Source organism: Lates calcarifer, linkage group LG16_LG22, assembly GCF_001640805.2.
Source record: "Lates calcarifer isolate ASB-BC8 linkage group LG16_LG22, TLL_Latcal_v3, whole genome shotgun sequence".
Lineage (NCBI taxonomy): Eukaryota > Metazoa > Chordata > Actinopteri > Centropomidae > Lates > Lates calcarifer.
In genome coordinates, this window is record NC_066848.1 from 1577851 (window position 1) to 1594658 (window position 16808).

Genomic DNA, 16808 nt, shown 5'->3' on the forward strand with positions numbered 1-16808 from the left:
AGTGCAGTAAATGTTTATTTCTCTTCCCTTTATTATATATTCTCTGATACCCTACGGAGCGTTAGCAGAGTTTGGAGCATGCTTGCCTCCATCGCTGTGGAAACAAAATCCACTTGATCCAATTATGTAATGACATAAGCTATATAGTCACTGCTAAGAGGAGAAATCTTTGCAGAGTTTTCCAACTCCCCCTGAGGGGAAGGATGCACGACAAAGTACCACAACCTCTATTTTGGGCGTGACGTTCATAAGTTGTGCCATTGTGTCATTTGTATACAACTTTACGAGCCCAAAAATCTTAACATCACGACACAGAACAGAGAGAAATTCATGTTCTAGCATGCATGTGTCTTTAAATGTTGTTTGTTTAGATAGACGTGTTTTTGCAAGAGATTATCGCTCTTTCCAGTGTTGTTTCACAGAGAAATTACACTGTGTGGGTGTAAGGTCATGATGTTCTGTTTATAGGAGTTCTAAGAAAATTATCAAACCAGTTTTGTCAGTCAGTTTCTGACCCGTTCATTAGATGCAGGAAGTGTATCAGCATGGGAACTACTGTAAATCTGTATCACCGGCTGCAGAGATTTATCTAACTAAATATGGTCATAACAGCAGAGACACAGTTGTTTTTTTTCCAGATAAAAATCGTTTCAATTTCTTTGGAAAGCAGTGAATGTTAAGAAGAAACTGAAGCAAAAACTGAAGCAGAGTATTCCTGTAAATGTCTGCAGTGTATGGAAAGAGAAAAAAAGTTGTCTTCTTCTTCTTCTTGCCAAAGTCGTATGTTGGAGGATGATCTCAGAGTGAACCCATACACAAGGACAGGCAGGAGTGACACAGCATCCATATGGAGTCATGTCTCCTCCACGTCAATGCCAGACCCTCCATCTGGAAGCCTCTTTTTAAACCTCTGCAATTGACACGGGGCATGTCATGTCATCAACACCCCTCCATGATGAAGAGGGGGGAAAACAAACCTTCAAATGGAAAGTGTCAGTCAGTCGGTCCGGCAGCTACACGCCATCTGTTCCCTCCACTCCCTGAATTTTAGCATCATGATCCAATCAGCGAGTGCAGGGAAAACAGGGGGCGACTTGATTGGGTTTGTTTTCTCATCCTTGAGCAGAAACCTGCAGAAATATCCAGAGTAAACCACGGGCAGACGGGTATAAAAAGTTTTAAAAATTTCTTAGCTAGAATAAACAATTTTTTTAAACTGAACAATCAAACAAAGAAAATCCTATACAATCAAGTGAACAATTCAAAATATGATCAAAAAGATGTTGTTGCCATCAGCTGTGAAGAACAATGACATGTCACGGTTAGCGAGCTATGCTAACACTAGCTATATTCACTTGAAGAACCGTTATTACTATTTATTTATTTTCATGAGAAAACTAAACTAAGTCACACAAAAAAAAAATGTTTTGTGTACATTTTCTAAACTCAAAATTAAAGTGGAGGTACTGGTGCCTGTGAAGGACAATGAAATGTCACAGTTAGCAAGCTATGCTAACATTAGCTAATAATTCATCTGATGTACTGTTATTGCTATTTATTTACTTTCAAGATTAAACTAAACAAAGTCAGAAATGTTTTGTGTTAATTTTCTAAACACAGAAATAAAGTGGAGGTACTAGTGGCATCAACTGTCAAGGACAATGAAATGTCACAGTTAGCGAGCTATGCTAACGTCAGCTAATTCATGTACTATTTATTTACTTTCATGACTTTAACATTCACTTGCCTTCATTTAAAGCAATTATAAATAATTTTTCTGACTACTTAGGGGACAGTGTAACTGTACAGAAAACACTGTTTTTTGCTTATCACTTTTATGGACAAGCTAACGAAGCACTCTAAAGCTAGCTGCTATTCTACTAGCTTCTGTGCAGTCTTTCATTAAACAATTCTTTTTTGCTTTTCTTAAAAAAAAGATTTTTAGATAATTGAACATCTACAGCACTTAATAATTACAGGTTTACCAACACGGCAGTGGATATATTGCTCTGTAGCTGCTATATGCTTTGTTGCATAAAGATTTTAATTTAGATTACAAAAGAATAAATATTTACTTTGGTTTAAACTTAACACAACTAACTAAAGTAAAATAACAGCCAGAAATTGGTCTCCATTTTCCCTGTGATTAATATGAAAAAGAAATTACTGTGAAATAATGTATAAAATAAGGAGTTTGTGACTTTTACAGGCTTGAAAGAGTTAAAAGTAAAAATTAACAGTAAATATAAAGATATAAAAAGCCAGAAGTTTGTTTTGTAGCAGAACATATTCAATATGACTCTCAAAGGACAAGAGGTATATTAATTATTCGTCCTGACCCGCCAGTTTTGGAAACCACCGATCTACAGCATAATTCTTCAATCTGTTGCATTTTTGTGAGATTCTGTTTTCAGACAAGTTGAAAGTAGAGGTGTGTGTGGGTGTGTGTGTGCGTGTGCTCTCAGACTGCAGCCCTTTGCATGAGTAATCATCTGACACTTGATGCTGTCACTCGATTTGAAACGTCTCAACTTTCTAAATGTCCCTCCAGGGATTTTCCGAGGTGAATGTTGTGTGCAAACCCCCATGATGTCAGAGTTTCAAAATCACACGGGGAAGTGGGAGCTTCAGATCATTTACAAAATTCAGATGAGGGATTGTTGGCTGCAAAATCGACTGTGTTCCTGGCACAGAATTGAAATCGTGTCTCGTGATTTTAGTCTTTTTCTTTCACCTTCGGTCCAAACTACAGGATGTTGTAAGTCTTACAGTGTTTTTGTAGTTTAATCCATCATTTGTGTTGCTTAAAACCAGGACCCTTCCTTTAACTACAAAAAACCTGACATGTAATATGTTTTGATAAGAGATTACATTGCTTTTCTAGGTCGACAGTTTTGCCAACATGGTAACAGCGAGTTGTGTCTGTGTTGTGGTTTGCCTCGCGTGTGTCAGGGGGAAGCATCAAAGCCTCAGGTACACCTCCTCCAGTCACCTGTCTCGGCCTGTCCCATCTCGAGCTCGTCCAGTCAGCCTGAAAATTGCCCCTTTGGGATACAGTGACGTGATGTAGGATCTGTAGTGTAGCTCCTCCGGGTTAGAGGAGCTCCATCACTCGCTCACGTACGCACATTCAATTCGATTTACTCCAGATCCCTGAAGATGAGTCAGCTCAAAGAGAAAGTAGAAATCCTCACACAGTCTGCTGATTCCTCTCTTTCTTTACGAGTCCTACCACTTCATCATCTCAAACTCTATCTGAAGTATGTCACAAATCAATCAAGTAGAATTATTGCCTCGTGGTTGTAGTCCAGCTACAGCGTGATCTCATTCGATGGCGTACAAATACAACGCCACTTTCAAGACTTTTTGTGTGTCATTTCTTTTTATTTTCAGCTTTTCATGTCATTTTACACCTTTTTGGTTAAAGTTAGGGTCAGAGTTCAAAATACCTGGCATGAAATTACATGTGAAAAGACAAAAATACGTAGAAACAACCTGCAAAAAGACCTGGTGTGTTATTTTACTCGTAATTTCACAAGACCTAGCTGCCAGTTGCAGTTAATGTGCATACAAATGTAGAGTGTATAGCCAAAAATGTGCTTTGTGTGGTCACAGTGACCTTTGACTTTTGACCTTTGAACATGAAAATCTACAATCTTAAATTCAAAGAATAGTGAGAGAACATAAAAGTTCCCAATAGAAAATCCAAGGCGCTCTTCCTGCAAAAAAGTTAAAAGGTCTTTATTCAGGAGGCTGTTTCATGCTGACATTCATGTATGTGCCCATGATGTTATGAATTTCATCATGAATAAAGGCCTTTTAACTTTTAAACAAAGTAGTGCCTTGGATCTAAACAATTCATCTCTGAGTCCATGTGAACATTTGAGCTAAATGTGAAGACATTCCCTCGAAGCGTTATTGCGTTCACAAGGCTACAAGTGTGTTTTGTGAGGTCACAGTGACCTTGACCTTTGACCTTTGTGCACCAAATTTTAACCGGTGCATCCTTCGGTTCCAATGAACATTTGAGCCAAATTTGAAGAAATTCCCTCATGGAGGTACGGAGATATCGCCCTCACAAGATGGACAGCCCCAAAATGTTTACTGCACCTTCAGCCCTGAAGTTTTCGTCCCCACAATGTGACAGTATGAGCGGATTTTTTTCTCCGCAGTGTGAGCACTCCCAGACCAGTTAGGACTAGACTGGGACAGGATGATCCTCCAGGGTCTGGGCTCTCAGGGCTTTCCTCCAGTGACCACACATGCTTCACCTCCTCCTGCTGCTGCTGCTGCTGCAGTGGTTCAGCGGCCGGTCAGGAGAACTCAGGTGTATCAGCACACAGGAAGCTCTGGCAACCCACCAGACCACAATGGGAGGTCCAGTCTCTCGGCACTCACACACCAGACGATGCACAACGCTCACGCACAAACTGAGAAGTGTTAGCGCATGCAGACGCTGATGTCTGCGAGGTCACCGAAGTTCCCGAATGCACGATTTACATAAGCTCTGCAGAAGTGCATATCGCTCCGTGATCATAGAGAGCGTTGCGTAACCTCCTGAAGAGGCACCGTCCTGCCCCAGATCGTGTTGTTTTTGTTTGTGTGTACGTGCAGGTTGCCAGACTCCCCCCTGTTACCGTGACAAGTGCCATTAGGCACACCAGTGTTTCTCTCTTTAGACCGTAGTTCATACATTCCCCACGCTTCGATAAAATCTCACATCTATGTGTGTGTGTGTGGCTGGGGTTTGTATCAGGAGCCAAGCTTGATGGGAGCACCTTGACAAAGAAAAGGGCGACTGAGTTCCCGCTCTCGGCATCCTGGGTATATTTGATCTGTATCTCTCAGATCTGAAAAATGTTTGATATTTAAAAGCAGCTTTAATGATCGGAGATAAAGGATTTTTGGTGTCACCCGGTCGACAGCGACACGGATGAGCTGCAGCCGTGTGAGGGAATCCTCATATCTTGATTTTGGGAGGGACCTGCTCACGTCCAGTGTCACGAACAGCTCACAACCTGCAAATAAACCGAGGGCTGCATTCCCTTCAGCTTTACCTGACGATAATTAAAACCCAGGAGCGACCCGGTTCTCTGTCTGAAGACGTACGCACATTCAGTTTGATTTACTACAAATCTCTGATGATGAATCAGCTCAAAGAGAAAGTAGAAATCTTCACACAATCTGCTGATTCTTCTACTTTCTTTATGAGTCCTACCAACTGTATCTGAAATGCATCACCAACAAATAGAGATAAAGTAGAATTGTCTCCTTGCAGCTGTAGTTTGGCTGCAGTGTGATCTCATTTGACTGTGCGTCTTTGAAGACGTTCCCATTCACATTTTCATATTTTTTTAACTGAAAAATAGTGACCTCGAGTCCTCGACATTCTGCTCAGTAACGTTGGTTGTTTGATGTGACAACAGGACGTCACCATTCACATCTGATTCCTCAGCTCTCTGGATGATTATTCATCATTTCAGTTCACAGCCTGTTATGAAATCCACACAGGTCAACAGCTGTGACTCTGTCCTAGTTTAGAGTCTGGAGGAAGGAACATTTATAGAGTTAGAAAACATTGAACAATCATGAGGCTTTTAGACGAGTTGTGTTTTGTTTTTGCACAGTGAAATAAAACAGTTTTATACCGTGATGACTTTATTCTATTACACAGTAAAATAAACCCAATGTCTCAGTTTTTTTCTAAAACTACAGAAGTTACGTCTGTAAATGAACCAAGTTTCTGAGTTTCTGCCTGTTAGCTTCTCTGTTATCAGGGCTGTTAGCTTACTCGCTAGTTTAAAACTTAATGTAAATGACAAAAACGTGCTAACATGCACATCTGGCTGGAGGATTTTGTCAGGTACGTTTTCTGTGTTTTAATGTATTTTACTGCAGTTTCCTGTTTCCCTTTTTCTTGTTGTGTTCCACAGGAGAAGATTAGATTTATATGATCATAGCTGACCAGAGGATTTTGTTAGATATCTCTCTCTGTCAGTCAGTAAACGGAGGATGACGGCCTCCTCTGACGGCCTAAAGACTCACCTGTCCCTCTGCCTTACACCTGTCCCACCTCAGTGTTTTAACTAATGGAAAAAGTCAGCTCAGACGGGTTATCTCCCTGCTGTAAAGAGGCTGAGGTGTTTGCTGCATCGACACCCTTAATGATTTGGCCTCTGCAGGGCGGTGGTGGTGATTCGTGCCCAGCAGAGAGAGATAGCGTGTGACTGTGTGCAGCCCTGGCCACCCACGCAGATAAAAGAGGAACGGTGTCGTGCAGACAAAGACGCCGAGGCCTCACCTCTCCGGTCCTTCAGATGCCTCCGCTGGTCCTGGACGGCCGGGGGAAGTCTTGTTTTTTCTTTCTTTTCCTCCACATCACGGGGGGGGGGAAATTCCATCCTCACACTTCTCTCAGTCTCCGTTTATGTTTCTCTTCCTCTTTTTTAAAGATGAAGTTCATTCGCTCTCTCATTTAAACAAACATCTTCCTTTGCATGCGAGCAGCAGGTGTTGTTTGTTCTCACAGGTAATAGCAGGTTTGTCCTCTCACACCATGTCTTGATTTATAGTTTATCTTTTTTTTTTTTGTCCAAGGTAATTGAGATAATTAGGTCAGACCCAAACACCTGATCTGGAATCAGTATCCTCTCAGGTAATCTGAGAGGTTTGTTGTGATTTGTGATTGGGGTTTTGGTGCAGCAGCAGTGCAACAGGCCCTGCACACTGCTGTTGCGTGTGAACCTCTGGCCCGTTGCCAATGAGAGCCGAGCAAAAGGACAGGTTGCATAATAATTGAGGTATGTTTTGATTTTGAAAGAGTGCGTGTCACGGAATATGTGTTTAAATTGGCAATATCCGCGGTCAAGAGTCACGTAGAGCATTTTAATTACACGAATCATGACACTGATTGTTTCCCGCTCCTTTTGATTATCCTCACCTTCATGAAAATAATTTTAGAAGCCAGTTGAGTCACCAACAAATGGAAATGGTGCATGAGGTCTAAAACACAGTCAAATACGTCCAACTTGCCCATTTCTGCCCATTTAACTAATTATATAATATTCCTACGGCCTTTCATGCTCATATTTATTTACATTTTTCAATTTCAGATTATTTTTTGTACTTTTACAGTCATTTATTTAAATATAACCCATAAAATAAATAAATAACGTGCTGTAGTGACTCTACAGTTTGAGTATATCAAACAGTAGTATTTGCACATTTGTAGCATCTTTTGCCAACTTTTTTGTAGTTTTGTCGTTTTGACACATAAAATCTATTTATTCTATTTATTCATTTTAACTGTATCAGCTGAAATCAGTGTGGAGAGCTCGCAGGGAATCTTATTTAACTGTATTTTATTGTTTTCTGGCGCCCTCTACAGGATTAAACCTGCAGTCGCTGATCGCTTGCCAGAACTACAACCCCCAGGATGCAGTTCACCCGGCAGCTTCCGCGTGTAGTCGTGGAATGACAGCAATGGAGGAGAAAACTGTGAAGGCGATATTATTTGACCTGGACAACACACTCATTGAAACGAGTCGGGCAGGAGCAGTGGCGATACAAAAGGTGATAAATATGAATATTCCTCTTGTGGTGTTCGAAAGTTGGCGTCCATGTTTGTAACGTCAGCGTAGCGTCAAGTAAGGCAAGAGGGAGGGAAAAAATACATCACTGTTCTGATTTAAAATAACTTTTTTGTGTGTGAATTTTAAAATAACTGGCAGACATCATTATGAGTTGGAGTCCTACAGAGATAGACCCTGAAGAATAACATCCTTTTAATTCAACCAGAAAAATCGCTGTTATCAGTACCAGACTCCATTGACAAAATCAGCATTTTTACCGAGCAGAACACAGGAACTGCTGGAACACCGCGGTTAGTTTGTTTGTGTTATTGTGTGGTACTTTTACTTCAGGAAAGTATCTGAATACTTCTTCCACCACCGAAAGTCATACATTTACACAATCTAACTAACAGGCGGAGGCAGTCGTTTTCCAGCAGCTCCTGTTTTCTGCTCGGTAAAATTGCTGATTTTGTCAATGGAGTCTGGTATAGCATTCAGTCACATTATAATACATGGAGTTTAGTGGTCTCATATGATTCCTAGTGGAGCTCTGCCCAACTTGAACATGCAAGCAGATATATGAAGACAATATTAACAAGCTGATGGATATTATACTTTGTTTATTAATTTTTTTTATTTCATTTTTGACCATTTTCTTTTTCATGTGTTGTTTTTTGACTTGCAGACCAGTGAACTTTTGAAGACCACATTAGGCCTTGATGATAAAACCACCAGCAGCATTTGTGACAAGTTCAAGCACAAGCTTTTCCATGAGAGTTTTGACCCAGCTGCAGGCAGATCCATAGACGATGTCCGAGTGGGTCACTGGGAGGAGAGCATCCAGGAGACTCTGGGCGGTAGTTCGACTCCATCTCTGGCAGCTCAGTGCTACACCCTGTGGAAAAGCAGCCGCCTGGAGCTCCTCAGCCTGTCCCCTCAGATCTGCGACCTCCTGAAAAACCTGCACCGCCGATACAAGCTGCTGCTGCTGACCAACGGGGAGGCTCAGACCCAGAGAGAGAAGGTTGACGCCGTCGGATGTGAGGAGTTCTTTGACGCCGTCGTGATCGGGGGAGAGCATCCAGAGCAGAAACCATACATCTCCATCTTCACATTGTGTTTCCAGAAGCTGGAGGTGGAGGCCCAGGACTGCATCATGGTCGGAGACTCTCTGGACACAGATATCCAGGGGGGGTTTAACGCCAGAGTGCGGGCCACGGTTTGGATCAGCGGTGCAGGAGGTGCTGTGCCGGACGGTTCAGTGAAACCAGACTACACCATCCCCACTGTGCTGGACCTCCCACAGGTTCTGGAGCAGCTGAAATAAGGACAACTGGTGACTGAAACCATGTGGACATGTTTAACTCTGGGTACGTTTAAAGATGAATGTCACATGGAGGTGTGGGACAGGTGTGGGGCAGGTGTGGGGCAGGTGTGGGGCACTCAGGTATCAACTATTTATTCACACAGTGGTGCAGAGTAACACACTACATTTACTCATGTTACTGTACTTAAATATAATTTTGTGTAGACCTTTTTATTGAAGAGGAAGATCTTTTTTGTTTAACCAGAAACACTATATATCACTACCAGACTCCATTGACAAAAGCATGAATTTTACTGTGCAGAACACAGGAGCTGCTGGAATACCACAGGTAGTTTGTTTGCTTTATTGTGTTGTAGCTTTACTTACATAAAGTATCTGAATACTTCTTCCATCACTGAAAGTCACACAATAACACAAACAAACTAACAGATAGAGGCAGTGGTATTCCAGCAGCTCTTGTGTTCTGCTTGGTAAAAATCAGTGTTTTTGTCAATGGAGTCTGGTATTGATATTTAGTGACGTTTCTGGTTAAACAAAAAGGATCTTACTCTTTAATTAAAAGCTCTGTCTCTGTAGTATTCCTATCCATGAGGTTGTCAGGCACTATTAATACTACTACTACTACTACACTAATATCAGTCTGAACCTGTCAGCTTAAAAAATACAATAGACTGTTTTGGTAGTTTAAGCACTTAAGTCATTTTACTTGGGATTTTAAAGCAGAACTTTTACTTGTAATGGAATATGGAGTACTTCTCTTAAATAATGGATCAGAATACTTTTTTCACAACTGTTCACACATAAGAATCAGCATGAGAACAGTGGTACAGAACATAATTTTTATTCAACACTAAGAATGACTGTACAAAAAAGGCCTTTGGGTTATTTTTACACACCTCCACAGAACACGTCAATACATTCATTCCATCCTTTTCAGTCATTTCCTCAAAGTCTTAGATAATAAAACACTTTTCAGACTTTTCACTCATCAGATTCCTGATTTGTACCTTGTCATATTTAAAGGCAAAATTCACTTAACGTCTAATTTGACTTTGATGTTCATCGCTGCGAGCTCGGCGACAAAATAACGGAAGACATAAGGAACAGACACGGAGTCGATAGAGTCACTTTTGCCGCACAGGGTGCACACAGTCTTCCGGTGGCGCATGGCCGACCAGTACGGCGGCGGCTTCTCCAACAGAGGTGAGAGGAGGCTGCCGCAGTCGACGCACACCTGAGCTACCGACCGGTCCGAGCAGTTGAAGAGTCGATCGTGGAGGAGGAAGGAGGATCCGTGAGCCAGCAGCGCGTCTCGCTCCATCTCCCCAAAACGGATGCCTCCCTGGACGTTCCTCCCTCCCACCGGCTGGTTGGTCACCTTGTCTCGCACTCCTGTGGTCCTCACCTGGAACTTGTCGGAGACCATGTGACGCAGCCGCTGGTAGTAGACGACTCCGATGAAGATGTCGGCCTCCAGCTCCTGGCCACTCAGCCCACTGTAGAGGCGCTCCGTGCCGTAGTAGTTGTAGCCACCGACCCGGAGCATCTCGCCGAAGTACTCCAGTGCGGAGTTCTCCTCGGAGAAGGTGAAGGGCGTGGCGTCGTGGCTCAGGCCGTGCAGGGCACCCGACTTGCCGGCCATGCTCTCGATCAGCATCCCGATGGTCATGCGGGAGGGGAAGCCGTGCGGGTTGAAGAGGATGTCCGGAGTCATGCCGCTCTCCGTGAAGGGCATGTCCTCGGTCGGCCACAGGCGGCTCAGGATTCCCTTCTGACCGTGGCGACTGGCGAACTTGTCTCCAATGGTGGGGTTTCGTGGAATTCGTATGGTGATGCAGACTCGTTTAAAGCGGCCTGAGCCGGTGTCGTTGCTGCAGATCTTTACGTTGTCGACTACACAGGCCTCTTGGCTCCTGGTGAAGAAACACGATAATAATTTAGTGACCTGATGTAGAAATAAAAATCACCACTCGGATGTTGCCACATACTTGTAGTAGTTGATGAAGGTCTGGCCGGTGTTGAGGTTGATGTAGCTGTAGAACGGGTCTCCGTACTGAAGCGTTGACCCGATGTGAGGCAGTCCATCGGCGTCCAGCTTGCCGTTCACTTTGGGGTCACCTGGTTTGAACCCAAACACCACGCTGTCATCTCCCCTCACCTTCTCCCCCAGATCCACCAGCTCAGTCTTATAGATACTCCCGTGGGCGAAGCCTCTCTCCCACGACGACTTGTTCACGATCTAAGAAGAGAGTGTTTTATTTTTATTTACTGGGTTTGGGGTTTGTCCCAGGAGAGTGAGGATCAATTGTTACTACAAATCTAACGGTAGCGAGTAAAATCTACCTTTCTCTGTCTTTCTCTCATCTCAACTGAGTATTACCACGGTCTCCACTTCCTGTGACTGTCGTTTCAAATTAAAAGCCCTCTGCAGAGTCGTAATTGCTCAGTTATGAAATCCTACCGCACCAGGACGTGTTTCTCCTGCCGGGCTGCTGACACGGTCACGTTAAAATGACTTGTCAAAAGATGTTTTTGTTTAGTTTTTTCAGAAAAGAATTCATTTATGTTGTGAGATTGCTAAGCTGCAGGTTTATGCTCACTTAAGGGACTGCATTTATTTTAAAAAATATATATTTTACCTTAACATTCAATAAATGTGTCATTTTTATGCTCCACTTCAAAACAAAAGTGTTCCACATGTGCCAGCAGTCGGTAAGCACACTTCAGTGCCGTATATAAATAGAAAAAAAAGCAGTAAATCAAATAAGAAGGAGCAATAATAAACTAAAACAGAGTAATTAATATAAATAATAAAATAGATTCTGTTCAATGGAAAAAAGTTGTTTTTCTAACCAGGCATTTCAGGGACTTCCCGACTGATGCATCGACTAGTCTGTCTGTTTTACTCACCATAGCATCTTCCATGTCGTAGCCTGTGTAGGATATGACAGCCACAATGGCGTTTGTGCCGCTGGGGTAGTTGTCCAGGTTGTAGTGGTCGTACATGTAGGGCCTGACCAGCGGGCTCTGTGGGGTCTGGAGCCGGTACAGCTTGTTATCGGAGCGATCCATGAACGAGTGCAGGGGGAAACCCATCGTCTGTTTACCTGCAAAGACAGTGAGTTTAATCTCCGATTAAAGACCCAGAATATCTGGATCTACGTAGCCAGACTTACCCATCTGACACTGGTACATGTTCCTGGGACTCTGGTTGTGGTCGGAGTAGGGGATGAAGTTCGCCACCACGCTCAGCATGCTGTGAGGGAAGAGCTCCTGGTGTGTGGTCACTCCCGGCTCGATCTCGTCCTCCAGGATGCCGACGTTGATGTAAAGCTGGAGCAGGATTAAAAAAGATGATTAAATAAACATCTCAGTTGTTTGCTTCTTATATTTAGATTTTTTTTATTATAGTTTAAACGTACTTGTTCAAAAGTACCAATCAACTCCTGCTTTCCGAGAGCTAAGTTGCGTACGGGCCGCATCATACGGCAGGGTGTCGTGAAGAGGAACAGGCCCGGGTACAAGCTGGCCTTCCCGGTTTTGGGAACCAGAACGATCTCAGTCCAAGGGGGGATCTTCTTCTCTCTGAGCACCTGCAGATGGATGATTTACATGTCAGTTTCCTGCACAGGAAAAAAGCACAGTGCAGCTGTTTGAGGTTCTAGTATCCCACCTTGAACCTGCGCAGTGAATCCACCACGCCTGGGGCTAATTCAGCCTCCAACCAGCCAACAAAAGCCCCATCGAGGACAACGGGGTAGCAGTCTGAGAAGGGCTGACCAGGAGATCCATCCACAGGAGTAACACCTGAGACACCAGAGACAGAGAAGCTTTAAAATTAGCTTGTAAAATTTGCGTGAGAGGAAGTCGTCGTTTGACGTCAGTGCTCACCAAGCGAGCAGAGCAGAGCAGGCAGGGATGTGGTGGGCAGCGTTGGTGCCACAATCTCGCAGCTGGCCGTCATGTGGTTCATGAGGCCGCAGGGCTCTCCGTCTGGGGTGTGGACGGGACACAGGAAGCCCCAGGACTCGGGCAGCAGCTTACGAACAGACGTGGTCCTCATCTTGGCGAACGCCGCTCCTCTGTGCACGCAGCGGAAGTGGGAGAGGTAGCGGATGAAGTTGAGCTTGTCGGCTACAACACACAGGCCAGTGTTCTGCAGCATGCCCAGACCTGGAGGAAACATTATTAGTTTAACACATGAACAGCACTTTTATACGACTAAGGAATTGTGCTCAGCTCATGTGGCTGTACCTGTCTTGGAGTTGAGGTTCCCCGTGGCCAGGAGGTATTCAAAGGATTTGGTCACATCACTGCCCATGTTGAATATCTTCATCATGTTTTCAGGGCTCAGTCCTGCACTCAGTCTGCTGCCTCTCTTGTCAAAGGACAGCTTCACAGACACCAACCAGGCAGCCAGTCTCTCCTGTGTGAAGATATTTTAGGGGTTAAATCACAAATAACTTGAGATTTCAGTTGTTTGAATGGAAATTTGTTTTATTTTTCCACCAAGATTCAAGTTCTTGCTAAAGAAAGGCTTGCAGTGTAAAAAAATTATGTAAAACTGATCAGTGGCAATGCTCATTTATTGTTTGGTTGCTTAAAGTTCTATACATCCTTTTTATTAAAGAGTAAGATCCTTTTTGTTTTATGAGAAACATAGTCGTTTGTCTGTACCAGACTGCATAGACAAAAACAGGAATTTTACCAGGCTGAAAACGGGAGCTGCTGTAATACCACTGCCTTTATTTTTTTAGTCTGTTTGTGTTATCGTGTGACTTTCATTGGTGGAAGAAGTATTCCAATCCTTTATTTAAGTAAAAGTACCACACAATAACACAAACAAGCCACTAGCAGTATTCCAGCAGCTCCTGTTTTCTGCTCGGTAAAATTCCTGTTTTTGTCTATGGAGTCTGGTATTGATATAAAGTGATGTTTCTGATTCAAAAAATGATCTTAGAACTTGCCTTCAAAAACATGAGGTAGAGCTGACCGGGAGTGAGCACCTCCTGACACATGATGCTGTCAGGGTTCTCCTCCATGCACTCCTGCTTGGCGAACGTGAAAAGCTTCCTCGTCATGAGACAGAGCAGGTAGAACTTCTCCACATCTGACTTCAGGTGGATGCAGATGCACTCGCTGATCAAAACAGACACACAACTCATGTTAGAACAACCACACTTGTGTCTGTTTCAGGTTGAAACGTGACATCCATCCAGACTTACTCCATCAGAAAGTTGGCACACTGCTCGTTCGTGTACCACTCAGGAAGGTTCATTTTAACCCTGAAGCGCTCTCCCAGGTAGTTGAGCACCTTGCTGCGGGTGGTGCAGCCCTCCTCCGAGACAATACGCAGCATCTCCGACGCACAGCTCTTGTAGAAGGAGTTGTCCTCGCGGCCTTTTATCAGCTCCTGGTATATCTGGAAGTCTGTGAAGTCCACTAAAGCCTGGACGACACAACAGACCGGTTATACCTCATATTACATTATATTTCTCTAAAATATTCTGTGTTTTTTTTTGCCTACCTTGAGGGCAAAGCCTAGTGGGAGGAAGAAGAGTTCTTTCTGGTAGATAAAGTTCAGCATCACGGTCCCGTTTTCCAGGTAATGCAGGTTCATGTTGATGGCTGTGTGTTCCTCCCTCACACAATGCATAGAAATACCTGTGAGGAGAAAGATGACGACCATTTTTAAAAAAAGATGCAGCCACTTTCTGAAGGTTTTTGCACTTTATCTGAGAGCTTATATTCACCATATTGAGTGTATCCCTGGCCTCTGCTCTTCCACTTAGGTCTGGACATGGCGATGGGGTAGTTCCTCCTCGGCATGATCAGCATTCGGATAACCTTCTCGATTCCGTTCACGATGAAATAACCTCCCATTTCCTGTTCATATTTACCAGTGAGTTTAACTTTTCTTAACAGATACAAAGGGTTTCTGTTTGTGACAAATGTGCGTCTCACCTCTGCTTCTTCACGGTGTTCGACGAGCTCCTTCGGCGACATACCGTGGAGGTTACACAGCTTGGACTTCACCATGATCGGCACCTGACCCAGGGACTGTTTGATGATGCCTTTAGGGACGCCGTTGACCGACCAGCTCACGTCTGCCTGAAATGATAAAACACAACGAATTATAGATCTGTGGAGCAGTTGTTGGCTTCCTTGTGGCTTCGTTTTTGTGCGTGACTCAGAGTCTTACCACCAGTTTTCCTTTGTACGAGCATCTTCTTCCCCTGCACTCTGCCGGAAACACCCTCATCTCCCTGCAGATGCTGCCTTTGCTGACCACCGGGTTGTAGATCGTGGCTTCGACGAACGAAAGGCTGATCCTGTCATTTTTTACCATGAACTCCAAGGGAGGGATGGCCTGAGCAAGACACGTCACATCAGGAAAATATTGAGGATGAACCTCCAGAACAGAAACCGTTTGCAGAAGAAATACAAACAGGAAGTTACACGAAGCAACAAACTTCTAAGAAACAAAGACAGGGGAAAAGTTTTGGGGCAGAAAAAGCAAGTTAACCGTTTGAAATGACCTGAATTTATTTATAAAATTGTCTTAAGATGTGGTCACATCTTCATCTAAGTTACAATAACAGCTACTAACACGCAGCCACTGGGTGGCGCTGTGGGCAGCCATGACAGTCCACTCAGGTGTAGCACTAATTGATGCAGGTGTGGAGCACAGTGTGGATCGTGAGTGACTGAGATGATGCGTTTTCTTTTTCTCTGGAAGATTAGTTTTGTATAATAGAAATGTTTAGGCTTATCACACCTTAAGTTTTGTCTTTTTATTTTTTTGAGAAGTTTTGGTGGAAAATAATGGACGTACACCAACTACACCTGAGCCACGCGCCCGTTACTGACCAAACAAATCAACAGGTGAGTGAACAGAAGCTGTGAAAACTTCCTCTTGAACATTGTGCATGTCTGATGTACAGCTATAGAAAATATTTGCTACTTAATACTTAAAACTATTCTTTTAATCCAGGGGTTCACTTACTTTTCCCACTTTGAAAGACAAGAAATGACATGAAATATTATAATTATTTGTGTGTTGTTAGCTTGAGAACATTGTGTTTGTCTGTGCTTGTGATTTAGATAAAGATCAGATCACATTTTAAAACCAATTAAGGCAGGAAACCATTTTCCCCACTTTTTTGTCTCTGTATCTGCTGTTAGCATGTTAGCTTCCAAGCTACTAGCTCCAAGCTAGTGACGTTAGCCTAGCAAAACTAGCGTTTAATTTTAAACTCTACAGGAGTTAGACTTTTGAGAGTCATAGACAAGCTGTTTAACTGTAAGTGATTCGTGTGTTTCAGCTTTTCAAACACACTTGTTTCTTCCCACGTTAGGTTTAAGTGACTAATGTTATTTTACAGTAAATTTAGCTAGGTGTAATTTAGCTAGCTATTTCAGTGAACAGCTTTAAAGACTGGGGTTTTCATCTTTATAAAAGCTTAACTGATACAGGATTTCTTGTATTTCTCAGACGCATGTGTTTTATCTTTAATGACTTTATTGAACCGACCTGTACAACGCGGCTGAGTCCGTCAGTGACAGCCTGGTCAAACGACTCGATGTGAGCTTTGGTTAAATCCTGAACGGCGGCATGTTGAGTCTCCTTCAGGACTCCAAACCCTCCCTGTGTCAGGTTCTTCAGACTGGGAGCTTTAGGTAAATTACTCCACTTTGCTGAGAAATCCATGCTTGCACCCACAGGGACTCATATGCTTGTTTACCACATGTGTATGGTGACACAGGAAGTACATCCCTCTACTTCTTCTTCTTTAGTTGTAGTTGTTGTTGGGCTGCTGCCATCTTGTGGTAACAGTTATGTAGTTAAATGTTTCTCCTGTAAGATTTTTATTTCATCTTCTAGCTGGTGGAGGTGACAGCTGCAGCAG

The 16808-nt window shown here is 43.3% G+C and overlaps 3 protein-coding genes across 4 annotated transcripts in view; 2 read left to right on the plus strand and 1 right to left on the minus strand.

Annotated features, from left to right (window-relative positions):
- The window catches only part of nanp (N-acetylneuraminic acid phosphatase), a 24828-nt gene extending 14942 nt beyond the window's left edge, over positions 1 to 9886 (plus strand). Inside the window, exons 2-3 of the mRNA XM_018681051.2 lie at positions 7388 to 7572; positions 8257 to 9886. Coding sequence (XP_018536567.1) covers positions 7388 to 7572; positions 8257 to 8898 — 827 coding nt within the window. The 3' untranslated portion in view covers positions 8899 to 9886. The remainder of the gene's footprint in view (positions 1 to 7387; positions 7573 to 8256) is intronic.
- polr1b (RNA polymerase I subunit B) lies at positions 9724 to 16677 on the minus strand. Its single transcript, XM_018681023.2, has 15 exons — positions 16433 to 16677; positions 15101 to 15268; positions 14863 to 15009; positions 14652 to 14784; positions 14426 to 14562; positions 14124 to 14347; positions 13866 to 14037; positions 13153 to 13324; positions 12790 to 13071; positions 12572 to 12705; positions 12321 to 12491; positions 12075 to 12231; positions 11809 to 12005; positions 10887 to 11137; positions 9724 to 10811 (listed from the first exon to the last, which is right to left on the minus strand). The coding sequence occupies exons 1-15, from the start codon at positions 16607 to 16609 to the stop codon at positions 9929 to 9931; spliced, it is 3405 nt and encodes a 1134-aa protein (XP_018536539.1). The 5' UTR covers positions 16610 to 16677; the 3' UTR covers positions 9724 to 9928.
- The window catches only part of fignl1 (fidgetin-like 1), a 13774-nt gene continuing 12245 nt past the window's right edge, over positions 15280 to 16808 (plus strand). Inside the window, exons 1-2 of one of the 2 annotated variants that reach the window (XR_007814769.1) lie at positions 15280 to 15783; positions 16394 to 16513. The gene's annotated coding sequence lies outside the window, so the exon portion shown is untranslated. Of the gene's footprint in view, positions 15784 to 16393; positions 16514 to 16808 lie in introns of those variants that run through there. The other variant, XM_051076568.1, reaches the window with a different exon arrangement.